This window comes from Lepidochelys kempii, chromosome 10 (genome assembly GCF_965140265.1).
Source record: "Lepidochelys kempii isolate rLepKem1 chromosome 10, rLepKem1.hap2, whole genome shotgun sequence".
NCBI lineage: Eukaryota > Metazoa > Chordata > Testudines > Cheloniidae > Lepidochelys > Lepidochelys kempii.
In genome coordinates this window covers 4,621,042-4,648,147 of record NC_133265.1, presented here as the reverse complement: position 1 = coordinate 4,648,147, position 27,106 = coordinate 4,621,042, and the positions used below count along the sequence as shown (strand labels likewise).

General features: G+C 45.3%; 1 protein-coding gene across 1 annotated transcript in view; it reads right to left on the bottom strand.

Annotated features, from left to right (window-relative positions):
* The window catches only part of HS3ST6 (heparan sulfate-glucosamine 3-sulfotransferase 6), a 114,242-nt gene extending 92,030 nt beyond the window's left edge, over positions 1–22,212 (bottom strand). Inside the window, exon 1 of the mRNA XM_073361516.1 lies at positions 21,824–22,212. Within this exon, the coding sequence (XP_073217617.1) occupies positions 21,824–22,212 (389 nt within the window). The remainder of the gene's footprint in view (positions 1–21,823) is intronic.
* Between the last annotated feature and the right edge of the window lie 4,894 nt (positions 22,213–27,106).

Genomic DNA, 27,106 nt, shown 5'->3' with positions numbered 1-27,106 from the left:
GTCCTTTTCCGCAGAACTGCTGCCTAGCCATTCGGTCCCTAGTCTGTAGCTGTGCATCGGGTTCTTCCGTCCTAAGTGCAGGACCCTGCACTTATCCTTATTGAACCTCATCAGATTTCTTTTGGCCCAATCCTTCAATTTGTCTAGGTCCCTCTGTATCCTATCCCTGCCCTCCAGCGTATCTACCACTCCTCCATGCTCCACACTGCAGAAGGCAGCAAACCCTCCTTTTTCCCCTCTGCCAGGGTCTCTTCCAGTCTGACCAGGACGAAAATTCCTTCCCAACCCCAAATATGATGATCAGTTAGACCCTGAGCACGTGGACAAGACCCACCAGCCAGACACCAGGAAAAGAATTCACCGTAATAACTCAGAGCCTTCCACTGTAGTGTCGCATCTCCAGCTGTTGGAGATATTTGCTACCAGCAGTTGCAGATGGGCCACATGCCATTGTAGGTAACCTCATCACACCATCCCCTCCATAAACTTATCAAGCTCAGTCATAAAACAAGTCAAGTTTTTTGCCCCTGCTGCTCCCCTTGAAAAGCTGTTCCAGAACTTCACTCCTCTGTTGGTTAAAAGCCGTCCAATTTCAAGCCTAAGCTTATTGATGGACAGTTTATATCCATTTGTTCTTGTGCCGGTATTGGTCCTTATCTTAAATAACTCCTCTCCCTCCCAGGTGTTTATCCCTCTGATGTATTTGTAAAGAGCAATCATATCGCTCCATAGCCTTCACTTGGTTAGGCTAAACAAGCTAAGCTCCTTAATTCCCCTCTCATAAGGTAGCTTCTCCATTCCCCTGACCATCCTAGTAGCCCTTCTCTGTACCTGTTCCAGTTTGAATTCATCTTTCTTAAACGTGGGAGGCCAGAACTGCACACACTACTCCAGAGGAGGTCTCACCAGTGCCTTGTATAATGGTAATAAGGCCAGGCCTTGATTCAGGGCCATTCTACCATGATTATTCTCCTCTCTCTCTCCTTTCCTCACTGGTCTTGTTTCCTGCTGTGAATTTTTCTCTAGCAGAACACTCAGTTCATTTGATGGTGCTATGAATCTATAGCGGCAAATAACAGATGCAAAGGTGACTTGCTAAACTCTAAACGGGCAACACAGGAACCTTCTGCTCCAAAAACACAAGCTCCTGCCGCTAAAGTTAACAGACATCTACACTGGGTGCTAATAACCGGTTGCTCATATCCTCTTTGCAGGTCTCTAGAGGCTGCCAAGAGTGAGTGGACAGCAGTGATAAGTATTGACACAGCCATGTTACACAGAACAAGACAAAGGCATCTAGGGAAGAGAGTGAAAAGCAAAGGATTTTACTTCACATCTACGTTTTCCCCCCAATATGCTAGGCCAACAGGAAGATACAGGTGCTCAGCATCTCTGAAAAATCAGCTCAGCTATCTAGGGATATTTAGGTCCCTAAATCTAGGCACCCAGGGTTTGAAAACACCGGTCTTGAATCCTTTCCCAGCCCGGGGATCGCAGCTTCCCTGCAAAATGACTCTCTCCTCTTAGCCATCCCCGGTAAAGCGCTTGTGTCAGACGCCCAGCTGGACACTTAACACTGGGATTGACGCGGCCTCTCATTCAATTTTCATGAGGCCTGTGGAACCTTGCTTCAAAGAGAACTGGGGAGCCTGGAGCGTAAGGGCAGCTCCACAATGGGACAGGGAGTGTATTACACTTAATTACACACTGTTCATGGTCTTAAGTATCAGACCAAGTGTTACCAGATGTGTTCGGATCTCTCCAAGTGAGCTGCACGCCTGAATGCCTGTTTGGATATTTAATAGGTCAGTATCTTGGGTGTTAGGGTCAGGGCTGGATTTCATATGCAGATGTGACAAATCTTTTCTCCTCTTCCGATAGCCTTTTAATAACAGCATAAATCATCAGACACTTCTCAGGTGGCTGTATAAATTACTCATTAGTGTATTTAAACAGGTTTATCGGGGACCTCTTTCTATGCCACCGTACGAAGCTGTCGGGACAACAGACCTGCCTGCTGAGAACGCCGAGTCTGGGACTTTGCATACACCATACTTCATATTAAAAAAAACCCAAAACAGATCTCCACATTACACCAGTGTGCTTCAGATGTGTTATAGCAGGGCAAGAGAAACACGAGTAACTGATACAGGAAGGCTAAAAAAGGCTGGAGCAGTCTATTCCTAATGTGTGCCTTGCTGCTTGCAGTGTTTGGATTGCAACTGGGAATTTAACAGGATGCTCAGACAGAGGCAAAGAAATCAGCTCAAAGGAGAATAAAGGAACATCACTAGTCTGGCATCAATTCTGATGACCTCCTGAGGTCCCTTCCAACCCTGAGATTCTATGATTCTGAGATGACAACCTTTTTAGTTGTGCTTTAAAGCATTCTTGCCTTCCCCACATGGTAACCAAGAAACTACCATTTAGCGTGTACAAGGCCGACAAAGACAGACCAGGTCATCCCCTACACGAGAGAAGCCCACATACGGGATGGGAAACCCATGTCAGGCCATCACTGTTTGCTCCCCAAAGAACAAGAGGGGCCCCCTAAAACCAGCAGACCTTGGGAGAGCCGCGCAGGTCAGTGAGATTTCTGTAGAAGCTCAGTGCCTCCATGTAGCTTCTGTGGTAGCCTGGCCTCTTCGAGTACGTCCACACTGCATCCCAACCCGGGTAGACAGACACACGCTAGCCCCGCTCGAGCTAGAGCGTGAAAAACAGCATCATGGATGTTGCAGCCCAGACCGGAGCAGCCACCCGAGGATGGACCTGGTGGGGTCAGGCAGGCAGGCTTGTACTAGGGTTGCAAATCCGTGCTGGTGCTTGAGCCACAACATCTCCCCGGCTATTTTGAGCGCCGTAGCTCAAGCAGAGCTAACGCATGTGTCTGTCTCGGCGGGCTGCAAGGTAGACATAACTGTTAGGACGGGGCGCAGCTCCCATTTATGCTCGACTGCCCCAACTGTCAACAGATTTTTTTGCACAGAACATTTTGAGTTTTGCCAACCCGGCCAGGGGCCAGGCCCCAAAAGACCATGAGACTGGCTTAAAAATCATGGAGTATTTTTTTTTAAATTAGAAATATGGGATATTTTTATTAGCCTTCTAATTTCTGAGCCTTTAGAGTTGACACTTTCTGGGAAACATGTTTTTTTAAAAGAAGTGACAGTGGAGATCCTCCCATTATAACATGACTTCAGGATCTGGGGCTTTAAGATAAACAACAAATATCATGAGACTCATCATACAATTGCAGGAGTTTGCACTGCTGCATATCACACAGCTTATGTTTTGAACATTAATTCTAATTGTGACATTAAGAGAAGTATCTCTTGTTTAAACAATCCCAGTGGAACGCTGCAGACTTTTACCCTCAGAATTCTTCCCAAAGAGTGTGTTTTTACTTCTCACTTTTTTGGAAATGAATATGATTCCTCATTTCATTTAAACGGAAATGTATTCTTCACTCTGAGAAACACAGGGTGCATTACACTCTGTCGTAGGTCTAATTCACTGGCCAGGAATGTCATGTCCATCAGAGACCAGGTAACATCAGCTCCATGTTTGAACATTCATGGTCAGACTGTGGAACCCTTTACCAGTGGCAACGTGTGGGATGGGGCATGCGGGGTCACATGGCTCTCCAGATTTGCTGCTTGGCTTGTACTGAGCCCACTCAGTAACACTGCTGAAGCCAGCTGCCCTCACGCTGCACCCCGCCCCGACTATCAGCGGGGGCAGGTTGTCTCTGCCCTTTACCCACGCTGATGCAGGCTCACTCATTCACATAAGGGTTCCTCAACTGGGTCACGAACGTTAAAAACGCAGAACTGAAATCAGCTGGCTGCCAATTACAGACATTGCTGGAAGATAAACTGGGACCTAATATTTTCATTTATTTTCAATTAACCCGTCAGTAGAAAAAAGGTTTAGTGGAGCTATGGGGAGGTTTAACGCTAAATGTGGAATTGACTCACTGACATATTTGGTCATGTTACACATTCAATAATTCACTCTTTGCAAATTACTTCTGAAAGTGTAGGACCCTGATCTTGCAAAGCCTCACTCCAATGATTAGACCTTATTCTGTTAAGTCACATGAGTAAAGGCTGCAGAATCCGGCCCTTAATCATTTTCTTAGTATACTCAAAACCAAACGAATTTGAAGTTCTAACACATAGCCCTGGTATCTGCCTTATAACAAGATCAGAATCAAGTCAAAACATATCCCTAGGTGAAGAGAGAGCTGGATTACATTGGACCACCAAGTTTCTCTTTCATTTGTGTGTTAGGAAATTAACCAGAGCACCAAACTCCAAGACTGTGTCCAGACTGATTATGACAACCCATTGGGACTCTGTGACTTCAAACAACTTCGGCAGCTGCTTCTTTGCTTTACTTTGCCAAATGAATTGTGATATTATTTTTTATTATTATTATTGAGCTTGTGCCAGAGTCTGATTCCAGTTGTTCTAGTGTTAATCCAGAGCCACTACACTGAAATCAGTGGGGTTAGTCCAGATATACACCAGTGTAAATGAGAACAGAATCTGGTCCCTTAGGGTATGTCTACACAGCAGATGGGAGGTGTAATTCCCAGCAGGGATAGACACACACACACTCGCTCTGCTTGAACATGGCCACAGCACCATGGGAATTTGGGTTAGCTGCTGGAGTACGTACCTGGGCTCCATCAGGATTGTGCTCGGGTAGCTGGCCTTAGCTGCTGCCCATGCTGCCAGGGCCATACAGCAAATGACAGTTGTTAGCTCAAGCAGAGCTAGGGCATGTATGTCTGCCCAAGCTGGGAATTACACCTCCCAGCTGCTGTGTTAGCCGTACCTGGAAATACAATGCACCAGATCTTCAGCTGGTGTAAATCAACAGAGCTGTACTGAAATCAATGGAAAGATTGCATGGCACCAGCTGAGGATTGGACCCAGTTTTTCCACCACAGAAGTCAATGGAAAGACTCCCATTTGGGCTTGGATTGGACCCTTAAAATCTGGGATAGGGGATGTTGGCTTCTCAATCAGGATTAAGCAATGGCCAAGGCACTGGATACTTCCTATTTAAGGAACAAACTCAGGGCTGTAGAAATAGGGATGGAAGCATTCTGACTATGAAAGCAGGATGGAAGAAGACTGTGTTCGGGTAACACAGGAACTGACTCAAAACCAACCTCAACAGCCATCTGCTATTTTGAGGTTTCAAGCCTTTCAGACAAATACTTGTTCAGTCTGTTCCTGATGCCTTTGCATTTTCATAATGCGGCTGGGACCAGGAGCAGATGTGCTGAAATATCAGAAAAAAATAAAAGCATGTTTTTTTGGTATTTCTAGATGGATCTGGTATAACACCAGAAATCTCTCCAGAACACCTCATATCTCAGGAGACCACCTTTTTTGACTATCAGACCCAGGAGGTTCAGAAAAGGTTTGGATAATCATCCAAACAGAGGTCTCTGGAGGTTCTCCAATTACTTGGCTTAAAGTAGCCCAGACAGGTTCTGAGATGAGTGAGACCAGAGTCAGAACTAGGGCTGGAAAAAAGCTTGAGTTTAAAAAAGACCTGCCAATTAATTAAAAAGCAGGAAATGCTGCGTCAGCCAACAATGGTTTTTCACTGAGTACAAGAGTCACTTTTAACTAATAACGTAAAAGAGGTAAAAGCAGAGACCTGAGATGCTCTGCACTGAGCTTATTGAAATTAAAGAAAATCAGAAAGGGGGGAAATGCGCTATACAAAAGTGAGCAGAGATCTACCACCAGCATCTGCTGCAAGATTAATTGGGCACTTGCAAAGCACTGTGGGTAGCAATATGCAAATAAATAAGCATGTCCAGTGTTCCACTCGACCTCAGAATCTTCTGTGCCCTTTTAAGCAGTTCTGGTTGTAACAAAAAACTATGTGGGTGGAACCTGAAGTCACAGCAAGGAGTTGTCAGCAGTACAGGACCATCGACTGGTTGAATTGGATTGGGTGGTGGTACATGCAGAGAACAAACTATTTAACACCCAGGGTAGAAAATATGATCATCCCCTGTTTAAACTGTGGGGTCGAGCACTGTCCCTTAGAATGGGACTCAATCCAGTTGACACCGTCTACACCGGCAGAATATTTCCAACACCCATTCAGCAATGCTCTAGCCGGGAGACTTGATCTCTATGTTTGTCCTCCAATGTTGTACTCATGTCACAGAGGAAGAGACAGGAAAAGGAGGTGAGCAATACCGTCAATTATTACCAAACAGTGCCTCATTCTGTAACAAAGCCTGACTAGCAGCCAGTAAGATTGACCTTCCCTCAATCCAAGCCATACTGCAGAAAGCAAATATATATCTGAGTGTGTAAAAACATACAGGTCCACACTGGGCAACATGTCTTTTTTATTTCTGTGAAATCCCATACACATTAATGATGCTTTGTAAATATTAAATAAGTAATAACTTCAGTAGCTACCTCAGACTAAAGTCCCAGCAGGTTCACCGTAAATCCTGACAAACAAGTCAGACCTCGTTACGAAAACACCAGGGGCCAAATTCTGCTCTTAGCTGTACTATTGTGAATAAGTAGTACAACTTGCCAAGAGGATTGACACCCATGTAGCTGAAATCCAAATATGGCTCATTCTATTCAACGTAATATAGGGTTAGAGCAGTTCAGCATGATCCTCACCTGCAACTGTGGACACCACATACGCTCTCAGGGTAGACACGGTCTTCTTTATTCCTTGTCTGCCTAGACCATGGGCCCTCATCCTGGATTGAGGTACAGTGGAACCTCAGAGTTATGAACACCAGAGTTACGAACCGACCAGTCAACTGCACACCTCCTTTGGAACCGGAATCAGGCAGCAGCAGAGGACACGCATGCACAAACACACACACACAAGCGAGTACATTACAGCACTGTGTTAAACGTAAACTACTACCAAAAAAAGGAAAGCAGCATTTTTTTCTGCGTGGTAAAGCTCCCGAGCTGTATTAAGTCACTGTCCAGTTTTGAGCTTTTGAAAGAACCACCATAACGGTTTGTTCAGAGTTACAAACAAACAGCCTCCATACCAACGATCAGAGGGGTAGCCATGTTAGTCCGGATCTCGTTGTTCCCATTCCTGTTCTTAACTCTGAGGTTCTACTGTACCTGGATTCTACCGCAGCTGAAATGAATAATCAATTTGTGCTTGTGCAACACGAGCGCATTCTGATCTGGTGACATTTTACACCCCTGTTGCACAGGCATAAGTGACAAAACCATGTGGAAGTCCGGGGAGAACCAGGCCCTCCGTCACGAATTTTCGTTTCCCTTTTAGTAACCAATAACCATTCTGCATCCTGCCTGTTCACCTGCTGCATTTCATTCACTTGGACACAAAATAAAAATCGATTGACCAGCCAGGCAAAGTGAAACAATTTCACTTCTGAATGTAGGTTTTTCCCTCATGCTTCGGTCTACAACACGGCAGGCGAATGTTTAAATCTACCCCCAAAAAGCTTTTCATTGAAACGAGCATTTCTTTCCTTCAACAAAACCAAAATTCTGAGCCTAACTGACTTGGCAGCGGCCCTTGCATTTTTCTCACCGTCTGTGTGGCTTTGGAACATGACTTTCTGACATATAAAAGCGGCCAGAGGAAGCAGCGTACGTTCTCATTTGGAGAGAATAATCTCCCCCGCTTATGCCAAAAGCTCAGTGGCTCAAATGCAGCCCCAGCACACACACCCCACTGAGTTGTCACTTCAGGGAAGGGACTTGGCAGGCAAACGCGAGCAAGGTTAGGACAGTCCATGAAAAGGTTTGCGTTGCCATCAATAACCCAGGAGACCTCAGCATGCCACTTTTGTTGAGCAGGCTGTGTCGATGGACGGCATTTTATTGGCAGCCTATTCAGTCCCTTGCCAATGGCTCCATCCCAAACCCTAAGCATCAATTGACAAGTGTAAGTAATGAGGGACTGCGTACTGACACGCTGGAGAGCTCCTAGTCGAGCACCTGATCAATGACACCTTCTTCATATTCCTTTAACAGCCCACTCTGTGCACCCGGTAATTGGGGAACTGCTTTCACTTCCATCATTATTGACAGTTCCTCCATCGGGCGTTGACACACAACTTGTCACTAGGAATTACAGTGCGACTTCAAGACACAGGGCAAGATTAGCAACAACCACACGGCATTGGGGTGTTCGAATAATCCAGCACCGGAAGCTGTCGGGGTGCAATCAGCCATTTGAAAAGTGCACATTTATACAACTGAACGGAAGGACAGGCTAACTTCTGCACCCCTACAACCTCCCCAGCAGATGCACTTAAAGAGAGATGCGTGTTGCATGATGCACGTTAGATAAGGCGGCATGTTGCTAAAAGCATGAAGGAAAACAAAATGAGCCTACCAGTTGCCATAAGTAATATTGCCTTGAGGAAGTTAAAAACTACGTCACGGTACACATGGCTTAGGCATGCCAGAGCAGGACAGGGTCTGTTCAGAGCCAATCAGGGGAGAGGGCATAGGGGAGGAGGGGAAGGTAGAGTAATCACAAATCCAAAGTTGTAAACTCTCTATTGGCGCAGCACTGCCCAGTGGTTAAAAACAGAGCTCAGAAAACAAGTATCTTTTGCTAGTCCCAGCTCCGCCACTGACTCTGCATGTGACCTTGGGCAAGTCACTTTAGCTTCTTTGTGCTTCTATTTACCTCTATCTGTGAAAGGGGAGAGTATCTGCCAACCTCACAGAAGGACTGCAGGACTGAGTTAAAGTTTGTAGAGTGTTCTGGGATAAGGGTCACTTCTGGTGCAAGGGGCCAGAGAAGGCTGACTGTTAAAGTCACGTAGGGGTCAATTCTGCCCTCAGCCCCCAGCTCAAGTGAGCAGGTTGTGTGATGGCAAAATCCACCAGGGTCAGAAGGAATCCAGGGTGGGGAATGGCCAGTGGATCAACCATCCCAGCCCCAGGGCTATCCCCAGCTAAGAGCTCCATCGTTCAGAATACTGGGGTTTAGCGAGCTCTCACAGCTCAGCCGCAAGGGCAGAGTTCAGACACCATGGATGGGCTCCCAGAATGCTGCCTACCCCCATGCACCAGCAGCAAACCTGCGGCAGCCAGGTCCCTATACAGAACACAAGAAGCTGGGGAGAGAAGGAAACATGATTTGGCCTCCAGGGACCGTATCTGTCAGATTTCTTGTGCCTTCCCATCAATCACCAGAGACTCCTTTTTGCACAATATGGTGCATGTCCAAAACACCTGCTAATTCACCAGCTGAACTACCAAATGAGTACAAATGGTGGCAGGTTAGGAGACTGCTAATTCTTCATTATAGCTGCAAATACACCTGCTGCATATGCATGCAAGAACGCAAACGCACACACGCGGCGTATTTATGGGTCTAAGTAGTAAATCAATACCAGAATGGTCAGTACTTCCAACAGCAAGGACGCTTAACAAGGTCACATTCTTATTCTCTCCAGACTAATGAGTGAAGATTACTAATAAGACCCCAGTGACAAGTGACTACATTAATGTAATTCTCTCCTGCTTGTAATCAATGTTCTGTGTTAAAATTCACAGCTATTTTTGATGCCTGAAATCACTTGTCTCTCCCCCTCGCTCTCCCAACACCAGCTCCTTTCGATCAGCTGTTTCAAATAAAGAATTTTACATTTATGATGTCCTGTTGGTGCCGAGATTTCTTCACTTCGGAACATCTTCAGTACTACGGCTTGACAAAGAGAGGCAAATATTTGCAGTGAATATTTAAATCGAATTTGACAGTGTGTTTTGATTACAAGATGTTTGCAGCCCTTTCACCTTTGCTGTCCGTGAACATTTGTGTATTGAGGCTTTCCTAGCCCAGCTACTCACAAAAAGCAAATGTTCAATGAGAATATTTGCAGGGAGCAAATTTGATTATATTATTCAAAATGCAAAATTCGGGCCGCCTTGATTAGTTATATCAGTCACATGGTATTGGGCCTTGTTCCCTGATTGGACAATTTAGCTAAATAACACACACCACACAAATAAAAGATTACACGGCAGGGCTAATCTTCCTGTGCTGTGTTTGTATGGCAACCAACACAGTAGGGTCCTGGTTCATAGCGCGGGGTTCATGAGTGTGACAGTAACACAATTCACAAATAATAATTATTTAATTGATAGTCATGATGTGCAATTCACCATTTGAAATTTGCAGCCTGAAATTCCATTCCACATACCACTTTAAAAAAGTCCCACTTAAACCTTCAAAATAAGTTAGTCAGACACGTGGCAGGAGTCAGTTGCTGAAGTTACAGAGCAAAGTGTACACCGAATTGTAACAGTCCCCATTTGCATTTCGGACAATCTGCAGACCAAGAACTATTCACCAAAGGGAGTAGCGAATAATTATGAATTGCTGACACCTTTCAGATGTGTGTGTTCATAAGCAATTTACTACTAGGAAAAAAAAACAAGCCACAATTTGTCAAACCACCTTATTTGATGTGAATTATTCACCCAGGTTCATTAGCTCAAAATGAGGGTTTGCAATTTTTGTGTAATGGGTTAGCATATTATACCTTCTAACATGGACAGTTTGGGGACCACAGAATCATAGAACGGGGTGGCTAAAGTGAAATGAATGGGGAAATTGCAGCTCTTGAACCCTACACTGCTTGCGGGACCCTAACACGGGGTTCTGGCCCACAGACCCCTCTGAGCCCAGTATGCAAGGATCATTCAGTCAGAGCCACGGACTGATGGGGCACCGCAAGCTGAGACCCACAGCAGATATGAGCCCCAAACTGAAGTTGAGGAAAGCTGCTATCTGTTTCCAGTGCACCCCAGGGGGTTCCTAGAAAATTGTCAATGTGACGCCCCCTGCCACAAGCGGAATGAAGTTTGGGCACCGCTATTGTAAAATCCTCTGTTGGGCATGAGCTTGATGTAACTGGTACATGCAGCCAAAATAGAGCATGATCCAGCACACCCATACGCATGAGACCACCGCAAGGTGTCCCACTGTTCATGGTAGTAAGGCCTGTGGTGTTTGGCAGTAAATGTTTCCTGCAGCACGTCCGTAGATCTTTTAGAAAATAAAGGCTCACTTTAAAATAAGATCACAGCGTTAAAACCTGACCTAGGAACCTGAGACAAGAGGCCAGATTCACACCACTGACTTCACTGGGGCTACTCCAGATTTACACCATAACACAGAGCAGGATTTGGTCCATAACCTCTCTAAGTTTTGAAGCTTTCAAAATTAAAACCCTAAACCCATTTGATGGCTGCCTTCCCTGGCCCCTTCTTCCTCTCATTCCCATCTCACCTTCTCCCACAAGCCAAATATCTACAAAGGAAGTGAATTCTAAAGAGTTTGTGACATTCACCATCTACAGTTCCTTTTTATCCCTAGCCTGATGTGGTTCAGAACCAAGAGACCTTCCTGTTGGATTAATGCACGTCACACCATTTCAAAATAGTGGCCATGAACGAAGCTGCAAAAGTTAGGGAGGGAATTGCAGGAAGGAAAGTTAGAGAATCAAAGCAGCTTTGGAACCTAAAGCAAGTTGGAGGGTTTTCTTAAAAATCCCTTCCCTTGTGTGACCCCCATTTTTGGTTTCATTTTAGGAGATGGGGAATGGAGACTGTGAAGAGAAAAAGAGGAAGGAGGGATTGGGATTTGATACTCTTGCTTTGTATGGTACATAGAGGCTGACTGCAAGGAGGTGGAGAGACTCAGCAGAAATATTCAGATGCAATCAGAGAGGTCTTTTCTTCAGTATGTATTATAACAAAACAACAACAACAACAATAATCCCTACCTCTTCTATACTGCTTTTCATCAGTTGATCTCAAAGTGCTTTAACACAGGAGGGCAGGATCATTATCCCCATTTTACAGATGGGGAACTGAGGCACAGAGCAGTCACCCAGCAGGCCAGTGGCAGAGCCAGGAATAAAACCCAGGTCTCCCAAGTCCCTCCCACAAGGACATGCGGTGCGCCACACTGCTTAATGTTAAGCATGTGAGTAAATTCCCCTTGACTTCATGGGGATCTAATCATATTCTTAAGGTTAAGCACATACATAAGTGCTTTGCTGGAATCGGGGCCAGAATGATCAGTACCTTGTAGGGTCAGTGAGCAACGGAAGTGAAAAGGGGAAACTCTCCTGCTTGGGGCTCAGCATGGCCCTTAGACCCTGGGCGTGAAACCCAAACTCCCTTCTCCCCACTGCCTCCCAAGCTATCCGCTTATAGCCTTTCCCCTGAGCACCCATGCAAGGGAGCAGGATAGCTGATCTGAAGTTAACCCCTTGACTCTTTAAAGTATTTGCCATCAGAGACAACTCTTATGCAGCAGCTTCTGCTTTGGGCAGGCCATCCTTTTGCAGAGGGGGCAGGGAAGAATCAGTCCATTGCTGATGAGCTTTGTAAGCAGATGGATTTTGAAAGCTCTTTGAAAAGCCATTTAGAGCTAAATCCGGGTATTAAACCAGGCCTTTCATTAGCCAAGTTTTCAATCCCCACCCAAGCTTAATACAGTGAAGAGTTTTGAAAGGGTCAGGAATAAGCTTTTAAGCATGTTCTCCAATTAACTTTTGTGCTTCTCTCCACAACTTCCTCTGAGCAGCCCACTTCCTTCGCAGGGTGACTATAATTACTGTTTTAAAAATCTTTGAACAGTCTTAACTAACAGATTCCATTTGCATTTAGGCAGCATCCAACTCCATTAGCCTTTTCCACTTTCCTGTCATTATTTACTTGTAAAAGCTGTCTAGAGAGAAAAAAAACCACGGTATTTTCAAGAATAAGTCAGGTCGCTGCTAAGAAAGGCGTTATTGTCTTTCAGGACAATCGCAATTACTTCATGTTATCAGATACAATGTGCATGATCATACACTGGATATATCAATTTAAAATCATCAAGTCAAGAAGAGCAATGTATCATCCCCCTTTACAGCAGCAATGTTGCATTGTATCTATCCACGTAACAATTAAGAAGCTGGATTTTCAGAACAGCTGAGTACCCCAAATCCCCGTTGATGTTCAACAGGAGCTGCAGGTGCTCAGAACTTCTGATAATCAGCCCCGACTTTTCTTTTAATACGACTTTTAAATAGTCCTTTTTCTTAAAGGGACACAGGACAAATCTGATCCAGAATTAATATTTTGTATTAAAAAAAGCTTTCAAAGAGTTTAAGACCAATATTTCTGTGATGGCCTTTAAGCTAATGAAAACAGTTTATAAATAAAAGTAGTGTTTGCAATTCAGACAATGCCGCGCTGCATGAATGCATGAAAATCAGACAGAGAAAATGACTAGAAGCAAAAGTGAAACTGGCTAGTTTATTGTCATTGTCCAAATAGAGAAATGCAGCAAGTAAACAAAGAGCATAAATTGCAAAGAGTAAATTAGAATTTTTTTTAGTTCTTTCCGTTTTAATAATCTAATCTATAACATAGCTAAGATTTTAATAAATATATTAACTGTAACATTGATTTGATTGTCATAGCAGAAAAATCATGACACTCCACAACATGCAAAATTCACAAATGCATAGAAAATATGAGCAAATGTCACAGTGGCACATTGTTTTGTGTTGAATGTAATTTATTTTGCAATGACAATTATTTAAAACTGTTCCATAATAATTAAGCTAACAGCAGTGCTGTAGCTTTTGCTATTTTTTATAGTAGAGTTTCACAATATTTGAGGTTTTTCTTAAAACTTCAGACCCTGGAGTCACGTAAATACACAAGAATCTGAGTTTTCATATAAAAACAGTAAGTTTTAATCCTTGTGGTTGCAGAGATAAGCTTGAAAACCTGAAGTCCAAAGGTTCAAAAGCCAGAAGGCAAATATAAAAAGAATTCCAAGTGTATTATTTGTTAAATCTCATGATTACATGATTTCTTGGGGCCTGGCTCACGATTTGTGAATGCTTAGGGTCGGCAATACTGTTTTGAACCATTTAAAACCCCATGTCACTTCCCAAAGCTTCACTACATTGCAAATTTGTTTAAAAAAAAATAATTAAAAGTCTTGCGCAGCTGATTGCAAAGAACATAACTTGCTCCATCCTAAGAGTGAGAGCTTTTATCAGGAAGACCATAGCTAATAGCAACACACAGCCTTAATCAGTTTTAACCTGATGGTGTCTATTTAACAACACAGAGAATAAATGGGCCTAATTCCTTTGCAGTTGCACCAGTCTAATGGTGTGATCTAAAGTCTGTTGAAGTGAGTGAAGAGAATTTCATTGACTTCTGTGGGGTTTGGACTGGGGCCAAAACCAGAAGCCACCCCATTAAAGTCAACAGCGTCACACTAGTGTGAAATTGATGTACATAAGATCAGAATCAGGCCCTTTGCCTCAGAGCTGATTATGCTTTAGTTGCAAAGAGTTTTCAAAACAGCAACAGCATAGTCCATCTCAGTCATCATGAATAATGCCTGCCCTGTGATCATCTTAAACATTTTCAAACGTTTCTTCTCCATCCTAGCAGCAGTAAAAGCTATTTTTAATCCCACTTGAAAGCAGTTTGCAAAATGCCAAAAATCTGCATGTCCTGCATCCCGACAGATTGCTTCATAACTACTGTCTAGGCCAAATGACCCAGAGAGGGCCCAATCCTGCAAACACTCATGCATGTGAGGCTCATTTGATTTGGTGTCTGCAGAGCACAGGGCTAAATGTTATGTAACTAACAGCAAGCTAAGAACACAAAAGGGTTGCTATCCAGGTGAGATAATTTTACTATTTCAGCTGAAAGAAAGTTAAATAGTTATTCTACAGACCCAGACAATTTAAGGTGCAAAGCTTAATATTTCTTAATGAGGGGCTAGCCTGATTGACTTTTCTGTCTTTTTGTTTGTGTTTTATATATTTTTTGGATTGTTGTGACCCGATGTGAGGGGTTTGGAGGTCGTGAAGATAGACATTGCTTCTGACATTTTAAAAAATGGGATAAGAAAATGATAACTAAGAAGTGTGCTCCAGAACTCAATTTGTAGGAAGACACTGTGAAAGGAAGACTGCTCTCAAACTTTGAAGATTTGGAAGTTAGTTCATTAGGAAACCAGATTAGCCTTTGTCAACGAATAAAGATAATGCATTAAAGTCAAGCTCCTTGGATGTTTTGTCATCTGATTCCATGTTTATTTTGTAAGATTTCTTTGTCTCTCCCCACCTATATATTACTTAAATGCTTCTGTGAAAAGCTTTCCTCAAGCAAGGACATGAGTTTCATGCCAAAATGCATCTTGGCGATCACTAGGAAGTGAAAATGTCCATTTATTTAACGGATCCTGCTATAGGATGTCTTGATCTGTCTGCACAAATCACAACACATGCAAAAACCCTTGAGGCATCCACTTAACTCTGCTTTTCAACTGCCAATAACATTCTCAGCTAATGTCAAAAGAGCAACACTGGAATCACAGCAGTCTTTTTGTGTATCTTTTCCACGCCCGCGCAAAGACTTAAGGACAACAAGGTTTACCTATAAGAAAGCCTGCCCCAAGAAACCCTGTCTCCCAGCTCCCTTATAAGATTGTTACTTGCCTCTAACAGTGAGACAGAAGAAATGCTTGCAGATGGCAAGGTTTAACTACTCCTTTTCTTTTTACACACACAAGTGTGTACACAAACAATATTAATAATTAGCTCCTCCTTTTGGCCTGTGTGTACTGTTTTTGAACAACGGAAAATTAAGAAATACAAAGTTTGGAGGGAGAGGCTCAAATAAATTCAGCGGGTTTAAATTGTTTTATTAAATTGATGGAGACCTAAGGGCACAAGTACTATGCATAACCTCTCTGCGCTACAGCACGGTCCACAGATCAAGCATTTATATTCGTCCACAAGGGCCTGCCAGCTGTTACCATTGCATACACGCAGCCATGACTGTGTGGCTTTGTTATTTATGCCAAAAAAAATTAATGAAGTATGCATTTTTTAAGTTCCTATAAAAATCTGATGTGGGCCAACATCCGCGGTGTGAAATTTTGTGGCACAAGAGGCTAATCTTTCAGCAGCTGCATTTTCAGTGTTTGTCAGAGGCAACAAACATGTGATGAGTTATCTAGTGCTTTGGCACAGCACCACACTTATCCTGCCTCTATAAAACTGTATTCCTTTAGGTATCAAAATACAGGCTGCGGGACGGAGCGGATCGTCAATAAGATGAGGAAATAGAAAATGCACTGCTAGTTATTCGGTTGACAATGAACTGGCTACTCTGTGCTGTTGCATTCTGCAGGGCTTCAGTGCAGGGAAACTGCTCTTTGCATCAGCTGATTTTAAAAACCTTAACGACCCAGAAGTCCCTGCTATCTAACATAATGTCCCTAAAGATCTAGTCATTCCATTGAAAGTTCCCTCAATTACCCAAAACCCCCATTATCCAAACTTTTCCATACTCTCCCCGTGACACTAGAATCGTTGAGGCCGTTCTGTGAAGCAAGGAACTGGGAGATTTTAGAGAATCCGTTTAAGTTATAGCTGCCATGAGGACAAATAAAGATCTAACAATCTGAACGAAAAATCTCAGCACTAGTAACAAACAAACAAAAAAATCAAATGCAACATTTTAGATTCCCCCCCCCCAAAAAAATCCCTAGTTATACAATCAGAGATGAGCAATTTCTGTTGTATGTTAAATCAGCCACAGCCTTTTACAGCTAGAAATTCTCCACATAAAAGTTTTATTGAATTGAAATATTCTGCAGTTCTTTCTATCCAGCCCCTTTCAATACAGGTTGTGGCCCTGATTCTGATCCCGTTTACATGGCAAGTACAGACTAACTGCATTGGGCCAGACAGTCTGCTGATGTAAATAGGCAGAGCTCCAGTGAAATGAAGGCGTTATGTCAATGCATTACAGTAGCTGAGGCCCTTTACTTCAGTAGAGTTAGGGGATACATGCACCAATCCAAATGAGTGCAGAACTGCCCCCATGTCTTCATGGTTAGCTAGCATCCCTAAAAATATTCCTGCTAGAATTCTAAAAATCACTTGTCAACTTATGTCTTCATGCAATTTGAAGTATTTACATTTTCCCTTTTCTTTATTTCCATAAAGCAGAGAAATAACTACACAGAGAGACAATAAAGTGCTAATATTTAAATTTAAAAAAAAAACAAACCCTTCTCCTTTGAAAGACAGTGCATTGTTACCCCAGTAGCCAAACTGACTACAAACATCAGCTTTGCTTTCCATTTAGGTTTAGTTTACACAGTGTTAAGTGCAAAAAAAATGGTTTTGCTTTAGGATAATAATTCACTTCATGCTTGGATTGTCCATTAGGTTATTTATGTCATAAACCAGAAAGGAAAGCTGTTTATCCTCACATTATGAGTTAAACCTATAGTAACCAGAAAACCGTCACATTAGATATTTGGTCGGTTTATGCTGAAGACTTTCGAGCCATTAACAAAGACCCCCACCCCACCCTACCCTTTTCAAAAAGGCAGAGCAGATAAATTGAATTTAAATACACAGTGAAAGACTAACTTAGAATGAATGTTTGTAATCAATTAACTAAACAATGCTTTAAGTGGATAATATAAGATAAACTACTCCACAACTACAACTAAATACTGCTCATTTCAGTACAACAATTGTTCCAAGCACGGGAAACTGAACTATGATTATGAAGAAGGGGAATCTGGAGTTGTACATATTCTAGAGGAATTTTTTTTTTTAATTTACTTAAGGCAAGCAACAACTCTATACAGGTGCCCCAGGGCCCCAATGTGTTGACATTAAAAGCTTTGGTGTAATTTTAGTTTCTTGGCTCATTCAAATATTTAAAAAAAAATGTTTACACCACTTTGAGACAGTCCTAGGAAAAGTTTAAACTTTTATCCACCTTCTCTTTTCACACAGGCACATCTCAACTTTAGCTCAGTCTGACGTTAAATGAAGAAACAACAATGAAAACACATTTTCATATGAAAATAAAACTGGAAAAGCAAAGAGTAATAGAAGAAATATTCTTATACATATTGTTTTGAATGCAGACTTGTTCTACTCTGAATCACAGCGAAGTGTCTTTAAAGATTCTTCTTTACCAGAGAGAAAACAGTCACATCTTTATAGAATATTGCACTCATTTCTGGTATTCAGTTAACGATATAAAAATGTTCTCTACTTGTATTTCCACTGATTCCACAATGCTCAGAACCATTTTAAAACGTTTCGTTGGTCTCACCTAAACTCCCTACAAACATTTATATCCCTCAAAATTCACAACTAATGCGGCACGAAGCATATTTACTCATTTTATACCTCTGCGGTACACGCTGCAACTTTCTCTTCGCTCCACTGTAGCCATTTAAGAGTATTCTAACTTCTGTATGGGGTTTCATAATGTGTATAATTGTCATTAAAATGTTTTTCTGGCTGGTTAGATCCATCGATTAGTTTTCAACGAGAAAGAGACGACTGATTATTGTCAACAGCGTAGGAATATATTGAACTTAGAAATGAAATCATAAATCCTTGTAACATTAATACAATCATAAAAATACCTTTGCTGCTCACTGTACTTGAAGGGGCACTAAGTCAACAACTTCACAGCCCAGATGTGGTATTACAGAGCTGCAACTGTGATGCTAAAGTTACCTCACTTTCCATTCAAAGCCCTGACTTTCAAGGGTTTGTGTTTCAGGGAGAATTATTACCTTAAACCTTCCCCGCGACGGAAAGAAATGTGAAGAAAGATGAAGTAATTGAAAAGAAAAAAATCTTTTTTGTTTTGGTTTAGAAGAGAAAACAATAGCTGAACCGACAGAAAGACAGACAGGGCTCCCCAGTTCATTACTTTCAGATGTTTGAATAAAACAGAGTGACACTTTATCAATCTGCACATGTTGGCTCTCTTCAACCTAACAGGCTAGATTCATTCACTGACTTTGGGGGACTTACATCATGAGTGAATTTGGCCCAGACACTTCCAGTTGGCCAAGATATGAAAGTTTAATAGACAACACATGCACAGTAGCTGCTCTTCCAAAGGTTTTATCGCCTGAAGAGTTCAACTCCATTGAAACCCTTGAAACCAAACAACTCCCTTGAATCAATACGGGTCTGCCCTTTGACACAACGGGCCGGCCGTGACGTATCAAGGAATTCAGACAATAGTTTTTTTCCCGCTTCTCTCCACTGTGCCAATATTTCCAACCCACTGTAAATAAGTGATTCCTTTGATCGATTCAACCATGTCATGCAATGCTAATGGGTACTCAGTCTTTTTTAAACTCCCTAAATGAAACACCATAAAAGGAAATGGGAAAAAATTGCAGGTGTATCAAGGATAAAATATTAAGGGTTAAAACCATAAATCCCAGGTAATTCAGAAGCCAAGTCTCTAGATTCATCAGTCTTTCCTTAACCTATGCCATCTGTCCCAGAACCAGCGAAGCCTGCCACAGATAGGTACAGTATGGTGCGTTAAGAACAGGGGGCCCGATTTGCACAGTTACTGAGCACTCACAACTCCAGCTGAAGGCAGTGAGAACAGCTGGCGATCAACTCCTCTGAAAAATAGACCCAGGGCTTCCTATCATGTAAGATTCACTGGGTTCATGCTGACATTAACCAACAAACTTGCAATGGACTGTTCCCATCCATGCCTGCAATTTAATTTTTGTTTTTATTAAGACCACTGATTGGTCGATCACTGGCCTCCGAATCCCTGAAATAACATTCAGACTCAGGAAACAAGACAGGTTTTGTTCTGATAAACATTTTTGCAGCGAAAGCCAGCCTTGCAACTAGCAGGCATAAAAGGTCATTTTAAGTATGGGTTAGTACTGGAACTTCTGTCAGCCTCCCTTTAAAAAAAAAAAAAAGTTGTTTTTAAGTGTTAAGAATAAAAAAAATTAGACGGATTATTATTAATAATTTAGACTGAGAGCCCCCAGCACGTGCTCAGAGCTTTCCAAAGCACACAGGGCGGCACGGGCTGGAACTTAAAGCCTGATCACTGTAAACCTGTTGCTTTGGCACTGGAGCAGAGACCAAGGCATTACCAGATACCCCACCACGGGTCTGACACAGGTTGGCATACTTTAAACTGTATGATGCTGCAGAGAAGTGGCTCATGATTTATTATGCACACGGGGCATTCATTCCTGCTGTGCTATGAAAACACAGCATCCGCAGAGACCCGAGGAGGTGAATGATTTCCCAAGGAGGGAGAGATTGGGAAAGGCTAGGCACGCTTTTATAAAGGCTGTACATAAAGTCGATTTCTTAGACTTGGCATTTTAGTCACTCTGCTAATAAAAATTAGGTACAGGGTTCCCACATACACACTCCCTGGCATGACTGTTTTTTAAACTAACAGCCCATTCATGCCTTGAAAGATTATTATTGCCTTTTTCTAATGCAGGGAGGGAGGGGACAAAACCAATGCAACCCAGGTCATCTTTCCACACCATAACCCCCTCAAAAAGTGTGCATAGAAAATTTTTAAAGAGACAGTAATTAATTTTAGAGGGGCAACCTGGTTTGAGTTGAATGGGAGCAGAGGGCAACCTGAATTGCATGGATTAGGGGGTGGTTAGTCTGGATTGAATTGTTGGGAGCAACAGCTAACTGGGATTATATTAAAGAGGAGTAACCTGGATTGAGTGGATGTGAGCAGAGATGAACACAGATTATACTGGAGTAATCTGGATTAAGTGGGGAGAGCAGGAGTGAACCCAGATTATTTTCAAAAAGAGTAACCTGCATTGACTGGGGGGACCAGGGGTACCCCAGACTACAATAGAGTAACCTGGATTCAGTGGGGTGGGCACAGGAGTGAACCTGAATTACAATAAAGAGGAGTGATCTGGATTGTGGGGCAGTAGGAGTAAACCCAGATTACATTGGACCTGGACTGAGTACCGAAAAAGGGGGTAACCCAGATTACAACAGAGTAACCTGGATGGAGCTGGGTGGGAGCAGGAGTGAATCCAGATTAGTGACCTGGACTGAGTGCAGGGAAAGGGGGCTAACCTGGATTACACTAAAGAGGAGTCACCGGGGTTGACTGGGAGCGGAAGCAGGAGTGAACGCACATTACACTGGAGTGACCTCGGTTGAGTGTGGGGAAAGGGGGTAATGTGGAGTATATTATAGAGGAGTAACTTGAATGAAGTCCGGTGGGAACAGGGGCAATCCTGGATTACATTGGAGTGACCCGGGTTGGGTGGAGGAGCAGGACTGAAGCCAGGTTACACTGGAGTGACCTGTCTTGAGTGCAGGGAAAGGGGGCTAAACCGGTGTATATTACAGAGGAGTCACTTGGACCGTGTGGCCTGGGAGCAGGAGCGAATCCAGCCAGAACACAGGAGTGCCCCAGGTTCAGCAGGAGCGAACCCGGACGACACTGGAGTGCCCCGGGCTGGGTGCGGGGAACGGGGACTGACCCGGGCTGGGTGCGGGGAACGGGGACTGACTCGGGCTACGCGAGCGTGCCCCGGGCTGGGTGCGGGAAACGGGGACTGACCCGGGCTGGGTGCGGGGAACGGGGACTGACCCGGGCTACGCGGGGGTGCCCCGGGCTGGGTGCGGGAAACGGGGACTGACCCGGGCTGGGTGCGGGGAACGGGGACTGACCCGGGCTACGCGGGGGTGCCCCGGGCTGGGTGCGGGGAACGGGGACTGACTCGGGCTGGGTGCGGGGAACGGGGACTGACCCGGGCTGTGCGGGGGTGCCCCGGGCTGGGTGCGGGGAACGGGGACTGACCCGGGCTGGGTGCGGGGAACCGGGACTGACCCGGGCAACGCGACGGAGGAATCCCCGGGGCGGAGCGGAGCGGAGCGGGCTGTCCCGGGTCTCACCTGTACCAGGGCAGCCCCTTCTCGTAGCCGCGGTCGAAGAAGTGGGGCTCGGCGCCCAGGGCGCGCACGGCGGGGTGCGCCCGCAGGAACTCCAGCAGCGCCCGGGTGCCGCCCTTCTTCACCCCCACGATGATGGCCTGCGGGAAGCGCCGGCTGCCCGGCCCGGACCTGCCCCCGGCCGCCGCCGGCTCCTCGGGCCGGTCCCCGGCGGGGTCGCGGGGCGGCGGGCGCAGCTGGCGGGCGGCGGGCGGCAGCGGCTCGCAGGAGCCCGTCAGGCAGTAGAAGAAGTAGGTGCCGAGCAGCAGCATGGGGAGGCCGAGGGAGGCGCGGGGCTGCGCCCGCAGCAGCCCGCCCAGCTGCCCCGCCAGCCCGCCGCGGCTACCGCCCATGGGGCGCCGCTGCCGGGGGCCGGCCAGCGCCGCCCGGCCGGCACATGCTCCCCTCGGCCGCCGCCGCCGCCGCCCCGCGGGCCCGGGCGAGCCTGGCCCAGCGGGGGCCCCCCAGGCTGCTGCCCAGCCGCGGGAGGATGCAGCGCCCGGTCCCGGGGCCAGCGCTGGGCACCGGCGGAGCCACCTCTGAGCCAGCCCCCTTCGCCGCCCTCCTCCTCTGCCGCTGCCCCGCTGCGGGGGGCGGGTCCCCGGCCCCTGCCCGAGGGGAGCCGCTCCGAGGCGGGGAGCCCCGGGGACCGCGGCCGGGCACCCCGCAAGGGCGCGCAGGCGGCGGGAGCTGCTGGTGCGGCGGCCGCTCCGTCCCCTTTCGGAGTCCGCGGCCGGGGCCGGGGCCAGTCCCGGGCGGGGCAGGGGAGTCCCGCGGGTGCCTGACCTGGGCAAAGACGCCGGCGGTGCGGGGCCGGGGAGTTGGCAAAGTCCCTCCCCTTTTGGAGACGGCGCAGGCAGCGGCGGGGCGAGAGGCAGGGACCAGCCGGGCTCCTGACGCTCGGCGGGATGCGCCTGCGAAGCGTCGGGCTGAAGGAGCGGAGCTTGGCACCCACCCCCCGGCCCCCAGCGGCACTCAGCCCGAGCAGGGGGGCGGCCCCGGGGGCGGGATGCCGGGCTCCGGCTGCGGGACACGCACGGGCCCTGCTGGGGCAGCGGCGCGCTAGCCAGACCCAGAGAATGAACCCCTGCCTCTGTCGAGGATCCAGGATGCCAGCCTCAGGCTCTGTCCGGAGTAGGATGGGAAGGTGTGAGCTAGTGTACACAAGGCAGGGTTTTAAACCGGGGGAGTTACAGTTTAGGGGGGAGCCTAGGAGTTACCATGAGCCCTTTAGCAGCTGTTAAATCTACACCCTGCCTTGTCTACACTAGGATTTTGACACCTTAGGCAAGTTAAAAACACACCTTTTCCTTCCCAGGCGAGGCACCAGACTCTAGGAGTGGGGGTGAGGTACGCCCTTTGCCAGCTGACAGCAGAGGAATATTGAGGCTGAGGTCCTGGTTCTGTAGGGGTGTGTTCAAGTAGTGCTTACAGACCTGGTGTCCCCTTTCCTACACCCCAGCCTGGAGCACTCTGCCCCTGAACATCTCTCCAGCCTATCCCCCTCTGCTCCTATTATTCCCAACCTGCCCTGTTCCCCCTCTGTTCCTCACCCCTGTGCATTCAGCTCAGGCTTTCCCCCCTTCTCCTGGGCAGCAGCAGGAGAAACACTGGGAGCCAGAGAAAACCGGTTTGCTCTGTCTGAGATTGTTCTCAATGCCAATACCTGGCACCACAGAGGGCACCAGCCGTGAACTCAGGCTCAGCCCCTGCAGCCCTGGGAGGGAGCATGCGCAGTCAGCTTTGTAGGAGTGGAGCATGCTCAATGCCAGGCAGCATCTGTCAAAGAATTTTGCTGCCATAACATGTAACAAACTTCTCCTGTGTATGTGCAACTGGCAGTTTTCACATGCTACTCACTTGAATAGATTTGTGTGGATTTGCAGAGGGGCAGCAAAAGACACCTGTATGATCCCATGGTGATCCCCTGCCAAATTTCCCATCCCTGCTCCAAAGCATGGAGGGGCTAGCGTTTCTCAAGGAAACATTTGTAATAGTGGTTATCCTGGGCAAAACAGCATATTTCCCCCCATCCTTGTTCTTGGAAATGGCTACGCCATCTTTGCTCAAAAGTTTCCCAAAAAGTTCAGCCTGAGGCAGACACCCAGCTTGGAAAATTTGGGCCCAAATGGTTAAAGTTCTGCAAAGTTATATGCAACTGAAAAACAGTCTTTATAATGGACTCTTATCTATAAGTGTGGCTACCAGCTCAACCAATAATACATAAATATATTGCAAAGTCTTAATATATTATTAATGAACCCTAAAAGAGATGCAACAATAATTATTAAATCAAGCCGCTTCATTAAGTCTGGAAATTAACTTCCAGGATGAATGCTCAGGCCTGCTATTGATCCATATGTGAAATTCTCCATTGAATTAATCTTAGAATATCAGGGCTGGAGGGGACCTCAGGAGGTCACCTAGTCCCACCCCCTGCTCCAAGCAGGGCCAATCCCCACTTTTTGCCCCAGATCCCTCAATGGCCCCCTCAAGGACTGAGCTCACAACCCTGGGTTTAAGCAGGCCAATGCTCAAACCACTGAGCTATGCCTCCCCCATTTATGAATGCAATAGGGAGTTCTCAGTACAAATCCTGAGTAGGCTAACAGAGCCAAAATTTAGCCTATTGTCCATTCATATTTTCCAGGCAACACAAGGAGTTAAATTAAAAGGTGTCTGGTCAGAACCAGCATGGAGCAGGAGGTGCTTGCGGGGCTATGGAAATCTCTAGCTATGCCACATTCCTTCCCCCCGGCAATAGCCACACCTGTATTCACACTGTACACCCTAGTATAATAATCTTATAATAGGCCTTGTGAGGTAACATTTGAAAACTAATAACTCGCTGGTCAACACTATCATGGTGAAATGTATGCAGCAAAACTGGGTGTAAAGTTATGAAATCTCCCGTATCTAATGTTAAAGGCACATGTTCCAACTCATGTAGCACAAATTAAGGCATAACTGGTCAAGCATGTCTTAAAGAAAGGGGTGTAGAGTTACTTCAGTTTGCATATAAGCTGTAAACAGAGTCCTCAGACAGCAAGAGAGAAAAGAAAATCTGCATCTGAGCACACACAAGTGAAAGAAAACCGCATGAAGAATCTTTCCTCACTAGACTCCGTATTTCCTTCTGCTCAGATGGATAGAACTTTATGGGGGGGGGACTGAACTATAAAAGTGAGGGGCAAACACCCCAAGGTATCTCTCTCCCTGTCCATCTCACTCCTTGAACCTAGGAAGACAAAAGAAACAGCGATTGGACTTTGGAGGAGGGGTCCTGACCTGAAAATTTTGGTAAGTAATGCTTTTGAATGATGTGATTAGGACTTTGCCTTGAATCAAGTATAGTTTGTTAAGTTAGGCACTAAGAAATGTTTTGTCTTTATTTTTTGTGTAACGATTTATGACTTTTATGCCTCATTACTTAAAATCCTCTCTTCTTTTGTCAATAAAACTTGTTGTATTATTTAATCCAATCCAGTGTGTTTAAGTTAAACTGTCTGGGTAACTCCATTTAAGGTGGCAAGTTGTTGTGTATTGTTCCCATAGAGGGACTGCAGACCTAATACCTCTGGACTGTCCAGGAGTGGGCTGGACAGTACAGAACATACATTTTTGGACTGGGAGTGTGTTGGGGTCACCCTGCAGTAGTAACCCAGGCTGACGAGAGCCCCAGTGTGGCTAGCAGGCTGCAGTTACACATAGACACTTGGGGACACCTGCATGCTGAAGGCTGTTTGTGAGCGATCCAGGTTGGGATATACAGCAGCGAAACGTTGCAGGGGCCTCCAGTTAAAAGGGGGAAGGCGATGACACAGCCCCTCCCTGGTCTGGATAACACCACAGTATGTCACAGAGGGCTGATTTTCAGGCCTTTTGCAGTGATGAACACCATTCCTGGCTCACCCAGAGAGGAACATTTCTGTTCATTAGCTCAGAGCATATGATCATCTCTTTCTTTAGTGGCTGGCGCCAGTGGATACAAGCACCTGCTATTTACTGAGTTAGGTCCAGACCCTCAGCTGGTGTAAATCCACATTACTCACAAAGCCACTAAGCCGATTTAAACCAGATGAGAATTAGACCCTGACTCAGAAAGCAGCAATTTGTGCTTTTGGCACTGAAAAATTCTGGTTCCTCTCCCAGTGATGACCTTAGTGTTTGAACGTATGCAATCAAGGTGTGCGACAAAACAGGCCCCTGACATGGGCTGAGCACCAAAGTACAACATTATGATGAAAATACCACATCAGCCGTAATGACAACAGCATCTATGGGTGCCACTGAACCATTTGCGATGCATGCAATAGAGGTGGGGCGTTGCGCCAAAAAGCGTTCTACTCATTTTGCAGAATCCTTTCTAGTTCCAACTGCTTCCTTCCCAAGTGAACAGCACACCCACAGCGACAAAAAAAGGAAATTGAAAAGTTTGTCTCTAAATTAAAATGAACATCAAGCGGAGATTGAATACCAATAAAACTGGAAGGTAAAAACCTGTTTTACAGCCTACAATCGATTAACTAAACATGTTTTCATTTTTATGGCACTCTAATTATTGTTTTAAATCACTTACATCATGCAAAGGGATTTACAACAAACTTTTTTTACGGCAGAGTTTCTAATCAAAGGGGGAAATATGCTGTAAATAAACAATAAGGATTGAGATGATAGCCAAATGCCAGGCAATTAACAATCAACACTGAGAAAGTCAATTTTAATTCTACTGCATCAGCTCTTATGTGTAAGTATAAATACAGTGCACATATATATTCAGATTGGGGAAAACCATTCAAAGGTTTATTCAGTTACCTTAGGGCTTGCAAAACAAGTTAAAAGGAAACAATTTACAATGTGGGACTTTTTTTCAAAATCAAATACTTGAGGTGGGTCACATTAAAAATACATTTTTGCAAACCTCAGAGAGAACCAAAAACCTGTCTGCTGTTTTCTCATGGAAAATTCAGTGCATTCTTACTATGCACTTACTTGTATTATATTATTATTTCAATTACAGTAGCAGTTGGAATTCCTAGCTGCAGTAGGGTTTCATTGTGCTATACACTCTACAAACACACAGAGACAGCCCTGCCTTAAAGAACTTACAATCTAAATAGACAAGACAGACAAAGCAATATTATCATCCCATCTATAGATGGGGGAACTAAGGATCAGAGAGGTTCAGTGATTTGCCCAGGGTCACACAGGAAGTCTGTGGCACAGCATAGGTTTCCTGAGTCCTAT